The sequence below is a fragment of the Scophthalmus maximus genome, unplaced genomic scaffold (genome assembly GCF_022379125.1).
Source record: "Scophthalmus maximus strain ysfricsl-2021 unplaced genomic scaffold, ASM2237912v1 un_1, whole genome shotgun sequence".
Taxonomy (NCBI): Eukaryota; Metazoa; Chordata; class Actinopteri; order Pleuronectiformes; family Scophthalmidae; genus Scophthalmus; species Scophthalmus maximus.
Genome location: NW_025917010.1, coordinates 172813 through 182951, shown reverse-complemented (window position 1 = coordinate 182951; position 10139 = coordinate 172813). Strand labels below are relative to the sequence as shown.

The 10139-nt window shown below is 42.4% G+C and overlaps 1 protein-coding gene and 1 long non-coding RNA gene across 2 annotated transcripts; one reads left to right on the top strand and one right to left on the bottom strand.

The window, feature by feature from the left end:
* LOC124849814 lies at positions 1-4666 on the top strand. The gene is made up of 5 exons (XM_047330422.1): positions 1-38; positions 190-305; positions 476-607; positions 701-930; positions 1012-4666. Exons 2-5 carry the CDS (start codon positions 262-264, stop codon positions 1245-1247), a joined length of 642 nt encoding a protein of 213 aa, XP_047186378.1. The 5' UTR covers positions 1-38; positions 190-261; the 3' UTR covers positions 1248-4666.
* Positions 4667-5437: 771 nt separating this feature from the next.
* LOC124849815 lies at positions 5438-6197 on the bottom strand. Its single transcript, XR_007030388.1, has 3 exons — positions 6155-6197; positions 5853-5932; positions 5438-5577 (listed from the first exon to the last, which is right to left on the bottom strand). It is a non-coding gene; the product is annotated as an uncharacterized LOC124849815 (long non-coding RNA).
* Positions 6198-10139: the final 3942 nt, after the last annotated feature.

The following is a 10139-nucleotide window of genomic DNA, read 5'->3' as shown; positions in this document are numbered from 1 at the left end:
ATTACTCAAATTATGGCGGATGCAAATCCAATCCAAAGGTTGGTGGCTTCCACAATACTTCTTGTTCAATCAGAGTTCCCAGAATTCCTGTGAGAGGTCATGTCTGAAGCAAAACAGTCATGTCTAGAAGGTAATTTAACATGATCTCTTTTATTTTCAGGTTGAAAATGTTGCTCGGTATCTCTACAGGCACCATCCCTGCAGTTTGTCAATGACAGAGAGAATATCCGACAGTACCTCCGTGACCTCTCTGAGGCAAAAATGAAAAAGACAACACAGCAGAATTACCTCAAGAGCTTGAAACGGTTGGTAGCAGTTTTTTATTATGATGTCAACAGTGTAGTAACTTGTTAGTAAATTACCCTTTCAGCCAAGCTTCTGTATTTTGTTGCTCATTTGGGTCTGAACCTTACTCAGCAGCATTAGTGGTTGTTAGAACATGTACATACTTAAATCCTCTTACTTCCTCTGACAGATTCCTGGTTTTCCACAGTGTCCAAACCAACCTGAGAAATCAGGATAAAGAGTGCCAGCACTTCATTGCCTTCATTGGTTCTTTGCAGCGCATCCTTGCCAAGCACTCAAAGAAAGAGATCACCCAAAAGAGGTTTGTACCCATATAAATGGTCAAGAACTGGTAGTCCTCTCTCTGCCTGCTGTAATATGACTTGTTAATAAATTTGATATTTTTTTCTCATAGGCATAGCATGTTGATTGACAAAAATCTGTTGTCGACAAAAAACTGCTTGGCTGTACTGGAGGCGTCCAAGAAGGAACCCTGGAAGGACGAGATGGATGGAGAAGAACGATTCTTCCTCTCCACCGCAGGGAGGCAGATCCACAGTGCCTCCAATGACCTGTCTTGTTGGCGAAAGGTTTATGAGCGTTGGGAGAAGAGGCAGTTGAAACTGCGACAAGAATGTGTGCGCTGTGAGTATTTTCTTTCCATATTTATAATTCAAAGTTGTAAATTATTGTCTTCATGACTAACACAACTTATTTTTTTGACAGCACACTTCCCTTGGCGTCAGCCAACACATAAGCGGCTCGAAGAATGTGTTGCAAAGCAGGCGTGGGCGGGTAAAACTGGTAGCCAACGACTTCTTGAGAGGTGGACACCCTCTGGATCCGAGGATAACATCATGGACTGCAAACAGATTCAGACACTTGTGAGGAGGACTCCCGTAGTCTGCCAGGCATCAGCCTTCAGACATTCTGTCGCATGTCCCAGACCTGGTGAAATGTAACTGAATTGTCTTGGCCAGCTCTGCCTCGATCTTCATCTGAATTCATCCCTGTAGCCAAATTTACCTGGGGGGTGCACCGGGGTCGGTGCACAGCCGGGGAAGGTGTCCCCATGTTCCTGTGAGGGAGCCCCCGTCCCCGGGACCGCATAATGTCCCCACAGATGAGGGATTTCGGTTAAGTGACATCGCGACTTAACGAGACGAAATAACGTTATAACATTTCGTCTCATTTTGGTCAACGAAAATGAAGAGACGTTTTAGCATATTTTTTATTTTGTCAACCACATTTAGTCACGTTTTTATTTGTTTACAATGATGCATTATTTATTTAATTATAGTTATCTTCATATGACCTGCATTTGCGTTGCATCTCATCTCATTTTTATCACGTGGGTTTGTTGAAGACAATATTTAGTCATAATTTTCGTTGATGAAAGCAACACTAGTGTGTAGGAGGCAGAGGTGGTGAGTGTGGAATATAGCTTATTATAGCTTAAATCACATTTACAGTCTGATTTATTTAATTATATATGCAGGGCTCGTGGCAGGCTCCACAACCGAGTTCTGTCTGAGTTCGAATCGACGGCAGGGATGAGGCGCCAATCACTGAGCTATTTTACTGGTGGTTTACTCTGTTCTATTTTAGTTGACAGAGCTAGGAAGACACTGTGACTGAATAGTGTCAGAGGGATTCGAAGCTGGGTTGCTTTTCCTCCTGAACCCAGGTTTTCCATCCTCCTCTCTCCTTCTGGTTTACACTTAATGAAGCAAGTGTTGCAGGAAGGAGTCGAACCCGGGTCCATGCCGGCGCTATTCACTGAGCCAGCCGACGCCCAATACTTTTGCATGTCTTTGTTTGCCCCATTTTTATTTTTATTCAGTGAGCTGCGTTCTTATTTCAATTAAAGCGGTGGGGGGGGCGACTCTATTCACTGAGCCAGCCGACGCCCAATATTCTTGCATGTCCTTGTTTGCTCCGTTCTTATCGAATTCCGGGATCTTGCACTGATCTGTTATGGTGCTGTCACATGCTGTGTCAGAGAGAATTCTGGGATCTCGCTCTTTCCTTCTCTGGCACGACCGTGACTGAAGCAATGTCAGAGGGATTCAAAGCCGGGTTTCTTTTCCTCCCTCTCTCCTTCGAGACCCGTGTTTCCCATTCAACCCTCCTGCTGTACACTTAATGAAGCAAGTGTTGCAGGAAGGAGTCGAACCCGGATCCACGCCGGCGCTATTCACTGAGCCAGCCGACGCCCAGGTCATGTCTTTATTCGCCTTGTCCAGGTTGTGCTTTTTCTGTAAAAAATATTTGTATGGCACTTTCAGGCTTTATTGATATTGCCATCTGGTATGGTGCTGACCCGGGTCTCTTCTGGCTCTGTCACGACTTTGACTGAAGGAGTGTCAGGGGAATTCGAGCCCGGTTCCACGGCAGCGGGGGCGCCGGCGCTACTCACTGAGCTATTCGTTGCCCAATATTCTTGCATGCCCAATAGTGTTGCATGTCGCGGTTTGCTCAGTTCTTATTTCAATTGACAGAGCGAAGAAGTCGGTCGCTCCTTCTCTGGCACGACTGTGACTGATGCAGCGACGGAGATTCGAAGTCAGGTTTCGATTGCTCCCTCTCTCTTTCTGCTTCACACTTAATGAAGCAAGTGTTGCAGGAAGGAGTCAAACCCGGGTCCACGCCGGCGCTATTCACTGAGCCAGCCGATGCCCAGGTCATGTCTTTATTCGCCTTGTCCAGGTTGTGCTTTTTCTGTAAAATATATTTGTATGGCACTTTCATGCTTTATTGATATTGCCATCTGGTGTGGTGCTGTCACATGCTGTCTCCGACTTTTGGGATCTCGCTCTTTCCTTCTCTGGCACGACCGTGACTGAAGCAGTGTCAGACCGTCTTTCCCATTCACCCTCCTGCTGTACACTTGATGAAGCAGTTCAGTGGTAGACCTGTCTGTCTGAGTTTGAATCAACGGCCCGGATGAACGGTTTTCTTCGTTCTTATTTCAATTGACACCTCCCTCTCTCCTTCGAGACCCGTGTTTCCCATTCAACCCTCCTGCTGTACACTTAATGAAGCAAGTGTTGCAGGAAGGAGTCGAACCCGGATCCACGCCGGCGCTATTTACTGAGCCAGCCGATGCCCAGGTCATGTCCTTGTTGGCCTTGTCCAGGTTGTGCTTTTTCTGTGAAAAAAAATTCGTAGGGCACTCTCATGCTTTATTGATATTGCCATCTGGTATGGTGCTGTCCCATGCTGTGTCAGAGGGAATTCTGGGATCTTCAGATTAGGGATGCACCGATCCGATATTAGGATCGGGATCGGCTCTGATATTGACTAATTAGCAGGATCGATATTTATACGTCGACCTCCGCTTGTGTAGAGAGCGCGTACACGTGAAGACGTACCGCACGTGGAGAAAGAAAAAAAGGATCATATCCCGCGCACACACACCAGCTTGAAATATCCAAGTAAGTCAGATAATTATGACATGGCCCGCACCAAAAGGTGGCAAAGTGACTGGACTGATGAGATTTGATTTATTTTACCGGACCATGCCGACGCTGAGAGTGACAAAGTGACAGCTGACGCGCTCTCTCTCCCTCTCTCTCTCTCTGTTTAAGTGTGTGTGTCACACAGTCGCTCACTTTGCTCTTCTTGAGGTGAAGGGTTGTGCAGATGCTGCTGACAGCTGTATTTGTGGACATTTTGCAGATGGGTTTAAAAATCTGCACTAATGGTATTGATGGCATGCATATCTGTGTGCCTCTTGCTATAGTGTTATTAATAAATGCTTTTTGCTGTTGTGAATATCAGAATATATCCCACACACCTGGGACCTTTTGAACTACTGCTCCCTCATTCTCTTCCTTTATGTCGAGCCTCTATGTGTGTGCTGTAAATTAAAATTTACTTCTTACTTGAGTCACAGATGCAAAAAGGTGTGAGCCTGCCAGGGTGGTTTTATTTTTTTATTTGTTTTTAGCGTTGGTGTATAGAAGAACATTTAAACCCCTGATCTTAATATTGTAGTGAAGAGCTTATATAAACATACATTAACTTTACTATATAGAGTTTGAACTGCAGATATATTTTAATTTGAAAAATATATATTTATAATTGTCATTATAGTTATCATTCTTGATGTGGACGGCACATTATCCATTGTATCTCATCCACTGTACCTCCTTCCATTTTGTGTGGATAGGCTTAATGGCCATCGTCAGCTACAGGTAACCCTCCCCCACACTGCAGACAGTCAAGGTCTGGCACAGATTCACACTGTTTCAAGTTACTCACTTCTCAGAAGCACAAGAAAGATTTATTATATTTTCTACAAATTGGACTCATGTTGAATGTTTTCATTGTAAATAGTGTCTAATGTAACAATAAAATTGCAAGAGAGCTTTAAAAATTGTTTTTATGAATATTTATTGTAGTTTTAATATGCTCAAAGGGAAAAGGGACATCACCATCATGTGACCGCACCATACTCTGACACAGCATGTGACAGCACCATACCAGATGGCAATATCAATAAAGCATGAAAGTTTCGAAGGAGAGAGGGAGGAAATTCAATTCAATTTCAATTCAATTTTATTTGTATAGCGCCATATCACAACATACATTGTCTCAAGGCACTTTACATAGTGAGGTCAATATTACAATATTACAGGGAAAACTCAACAAATCCCACAATGAGCAAAGCACTTGATTGTCAGTGATTACATTAGTCTGGTTACACCAACTTTACAGATCATGGTAGCACCAACTTTAGAGGACAGAGCCGTTCAAGCCCTGGGCTATCACATTTAAAAATAGATCATTTCCCCAAGGAGTTAAATGAACCTTGTCACGAAGGAAGAGCTGAGGATGATCAAACACGATTTGTGGATGATGTAGAGTCCTCCCATTAACAGACAACATAAAGGTTGCCATCACACTGTTGATGAACTTCCTTGCTTTGTCCATCTTTGCTGGCGGCCCATACCTCCAGTGGAGCCTCTGATTGATGGATGACAGCAGTATCTTCATTTCTGGAAACTGCTGGTGGAGGTCATGCAGGTCTCTCTTCATTGCCTCAAGAAGCAGCACGCTTTTGAAATGTCCAAGATCATTGCCCCCGCAGTGGATCACAAGCACTTCCGGAGGAGTTTCCTTTAAGGCATTGGCGGAAATAGGGTAGTAGGTCATCCCAACACATGCCTCCCTTGCCAAACCACTGGACACGTGCAGACGCTCCAAGGTTGGTCCCCATCGTCTCCCTTGCTCTCCTTTCACCACGTCGTACATAGCTATCTCCAACAATCCACACTTTGCAGGATGCTGATGGAAAAGAAAGTAACATATACAGTTTTAGTTTTAGTTCTCAATCTACAGCTTTTGAACTTTATTGTTCCTGTTTTACTTATCATTCAGAAGTTGCATAATAGTTATTATTTATCTTTTTTTTAAAACAGAATTTGTTAACAAATGAGCTTGTTCTGAAATAAACTAGCTGCAAGTTACTGAAAACTTCAAACCCTCCTTAGTTTGATGTACCAAAGATATCACCGTTTGTTTGAAGTTTATATTCAAAATATATTGTGATAATAACGTACCTTTCTCTCGGAGTGTCAATCTCCTGATGAATGTTACTTCTTCTTTACGATGCACAAGATGGACAGTTGACTTGACTTTACTGAAGAAAATAAAAAAAACTTGGTTAACATGGTAGACACTTTAATATCAGCACTTGTAGAATAACCGGTGGCTGGAGTTCTATGACCCTATGGCTACCATTTTTTACATGCTAGACATTGTAAATTAGCATAGTATACATTTTTAACTTGAATTGTCAAAGTTTTAACTACGTTAAATACTTTTTTAAGTCAAGAAAAATAATTTACCATGTGTAATTTACCTCATCTTGTATGCTGTTGCCAGGGGAAGCACCTCCAGGTTCCTAAAAACTCCTGTGAAATGTCTGTGAGGAGCCCAGAATATATTCATTTCTGATCAGCTATTTGGACAGTGATTGGTCCTTTGGGTGGAGCAGGAATTGTTAACCACTCCACCTGATACTGTAATGCAAATGTTCTCAAAAACCTACTTCCAAAAGAGAATGGGATATGGGAAAATTCCTAATCTAATCATGTCTGTATAGACAATGAATTTAGATATGATATTCATCAACGTTATGTGCCAAACATTGTTTTGAACTCAATGCTATTAAACAAAAAAGAAGATTTAAAAAAGAGTCCCCTGTTTGTCTTCAGAAAATGACACAAGTCGCCTTTTATATGGTTTGACATGACACTCACACTCCTGTATACATTAGGACCAAAAAATATGAGATCGCTGTAAATAAGCTTTTACAATTTTTAATCAGTTTTTGTTTGGTAAAGGAGGATAAGAGCTAGATATAGATAGATAGAACTCAGAAGTGACATTTTCAACTGGCCAAATGATACTTTTAGATTTTTGTTATTACATGAGGAACAATTAAATACAAAACACAGCTACTTAATATAGTTATAGTATCTGCCTAAAAAGCAAAAGGAACCTTATCACATCATGAACTGTATTGTTTTCTTACAAAAAGGATTTTAATAGAGATAACAAACCCTCCTGCACACTGTCCTTTTATACCTTTTTAGTTGAAATACCAAAATAAAGCTTAGACTATGCTCTTTCCAATACTTCCAGCAATTCACTTATCTGGGTAATGTCAGCATCTGCGCTTACATTTCCCAAATGAGTGAGTTGTGAGTTGATAGTTTTAAGGGTCTAACATGATGATAGATATATGTTTGGAATGCTTGTATTCTGTAGATGTGATTTCAGCTATAATAAGCGATATTTCACCCTTCTTTCATGGTATAATGTCAGCATCTGTGCTGACTCCCCAAATGAGTTATTTGTGAATTAAAGTTTAGGGAGTGGGACGTGACATCCAGGTCAAGTGTGTGTCTGACCTCTGTTAGTTATTTTATATATGATTTAATTCCAACATGGTACACATCAAAATAAAGGTTACATGAAACACAGGAGACAGATCTTTGTATTAGCATCACCACACTTTACTATCATAGACACACTTTAATAACAGACATATTCAAAAGGTACAGTGGCCTTAACATAGTTATAGTATGTGCCTAAAAAGGCAAGAAAGCATTTCACATCAGGAACTGTATTGTTTTCTTACAAATATTATTTTATAAGAGATAACAAACCCTCCTGCACACTGTACTTTTATACCTTTATATACAGGCTTGGATACTTTATTGATCTCCAAGGGGAAATTCAGGCAACTAAAGGAAAGTGTTAAACTGTTTTTTCACCTGAAACTAACAGTTGGTCATTCCTTTGTCTTGCAGAAGTACTGTAAATGGACAATCACTGATTTCTGGCCAACTGCTGTTTTTTGCATAATGGCCGGAATTATGAAAAGATCTAGCCAGCATCGTCGACACACCCCACACCCCTCACCCGCTCCAAGTCACTCACTTCTCACAAGGCAGCGCCCTCCACAATTATCTAATTTGCTTGAAAACATTGGTTCACTCAGAAGTGACATTTTCAACTGGCCAAATGATACTTTTAGATTTTTGTCATTACACGAGGAAAAATTAAATACAAAACACAGCTATCACATCATGAACTGTATTGCTTTCTTACAAAAAGGATTTTAATAGAGATAACAAACCCTCCTGCACACTGTCCTTTTATACCTTTTTAGTTGAAATACCAAAATAAAGCTTAGACTATGCTCTTTCCAATACTTCCAGCAATTCACTTATCTGGGTAATGTCCGCATCTGCGCTTACATTTCCCAAATGAGTGAGTTGTGAGTTGATAGTTTTAAGGGTCTAACATGATATGACATAAAGGTTACATGAAACACAGGAGACAGATCTTTGTATTAGCATCACCACACTTTACTATCATAGACACACTTTAATAACAGACATATTCAAAAGGTACAGTGACAATATGTATTGTCATTTTGCAGAGTACATGTACATAGGCAGAAGGTGCACTTAAAATCTAACCAGAGGAGCAATGAAAGCACAGAAGTGCAATGTGATATATACAATATAGACAGGTGGTGCAGTATGAACAATATAAGACATACAGTGCAGTGTAGACAGTAGTATACAGTTAAGAATGTGAAATTCACTGGTTTTGGAGATTGAGGCAGAGCTGGCCAAGACAATTCAGTTACATTTGACCAGGTTAGGGTTATGAGTAAAGCAAACTCTGGACAACCTGTAAATAGCCCCACCCACAGGTTATCCCCGCCCATCAACACATCTTTTGTTCACCTGCAGTCTTCTCCTAGGTCCCCTCTATGTTCTTATATGGTTGGTACATATAAAAGCAGGCCACTCTCTTCACTGAACCTGAGACTGACCCGCTGGAGACTGTGCCAGAGATCTACAGACAAGTGACAACAGCAATTTTCAGAATAATTTACTGGGGAAATCCTACCTTCTATTCTTCTACAAAAATCAGTTTTCATTGCTTCTAAAAAGCTTTTATTATTCCAAGTCTTAGTTAGTTTTTTGCCTTTGAGCCTTTTGCTCAGAGTTCCAGAGTTTTACCTTGTTTGTTTTTATTTCCGTCCAGAGTTTGCTTTACTCATTCCTGGGAAATGGCTCCAAGGTAAGGAACATTATTACTTGCTTAGATACTGGATTGTAAATAGGTGCAGATGGTTTTGCTTTTGCAATGTTCAGAGTATATGATTGTCACGCGGCAAAGTGCGAGTTCCGACACCACCGCACACGCGCAGCCACGGAGCACCGCAGCCCGGGCCCCGGCCCTGGCCGCCCCCGGAGCTCATGGAAGGCCATCGGCTCGGCCCACGACCCGCTGCCCGGGGGTCGTGGCCGAGGGGAGGAAAAAAAAACAAAGAACCGGCAAAGTGCGAGCTCCGACCACCACCGCACACGCGCAGCCACGGAGCACCGCAGCCCGGGCCCCGGCCCTGGTAGCCCCCCGGAGGCCCCCCGGATGCCATCGGCTCGGCCCACGACCCGCTGCCTGGGAGTCCGGGGCCACATTGGCTCTGGGAGAAACCAAACCGTTGTCACGCGGCAAAGTGCCAGCTAACCTCTAACCCCAGCTTTTGAGTTAGACCAATTGTGTTTTTTTTAGTTTGTCCATTTCATGCACCTTATTTAATCAATCTATTATGAATGAACCTATTAGTATTCCTATATCAACCACATTATCCTTAATGCCTTTTTTTCTCTTTTTCCAGGAAACCTGCACACAGACACTATCTGCTTTGCCCATTGTGTCTTAGAACCCAAGACACCCTGTCATGCCACCTGCGCAGAGTCTGCATGAAAAAGTGCACTGAAGCAGCCATTGAAGCCGTGGTTGAAAAGGCCAAGCTGGACGTTTTGGACCTCCTGCAGAATGGCAGGGCTTTTAGTTATGTAGTCCTTACTGGAATTATGGCGGATGCAAATCCAATCCAGAGGTTGGTGGCTTCCACAATACTTCTTGTTCAATCAGAGTTCACAGAATTCCCGTGAGAGCTCATGTCACTGCGCATGTCCCATCCCCCAATGGGCCACATGCTTTGTTTTGGTTAATGGCCCTCCTTTTGTTCTGGTTGATAGATGCTTCCAAACTCAAAACTATGTTTCTGCTTTCATCACAATCCCCTTTTACTATTTCTTTGAGTTTAGTTTCACACACTTTAATTCATTAACCATTTTTCAAATATCTTGTTTTCCCTATTGAAAGAATGATTGAGGAGCTGGAGCGTCATCACTTGATTGTGACTGGAGTCCCCCCCCCTCTGCCCAATGCCAATGCTGAGGCCGGACCATCCACCAGACAGCCAACTGAGACTGAGGCTGGAGACCAGGGTGAGCCGTCTGGAGAGTTTG

What these genes read in the sequence shown, in the direction of transcription:
- LOC124849814 (XM_047330422.1), top strand. Translation starts at nt 262, where the DNA reads ATGAAAAAGACAACACAGCAGAATTACCTCAAGAGCTTGAAACG. An exon ending in AAAGAGATCACCCAAAAGAG is followed by an intron (nt 608 to 700) that starts GTTTGTACCCAT and finishes TTTTTCTCATAG; the next exon opens with GCATAGCATGTTGATTGACA. An exon ending in GCGACAAGAATGTGTGCGCT is followed by an intron (nt 931 to 1,011) that starts GTGAGTATTTTC and finishes TTTTTTTGACAG; the next exon opens with CACACTTCCCTTGGCGTCAG.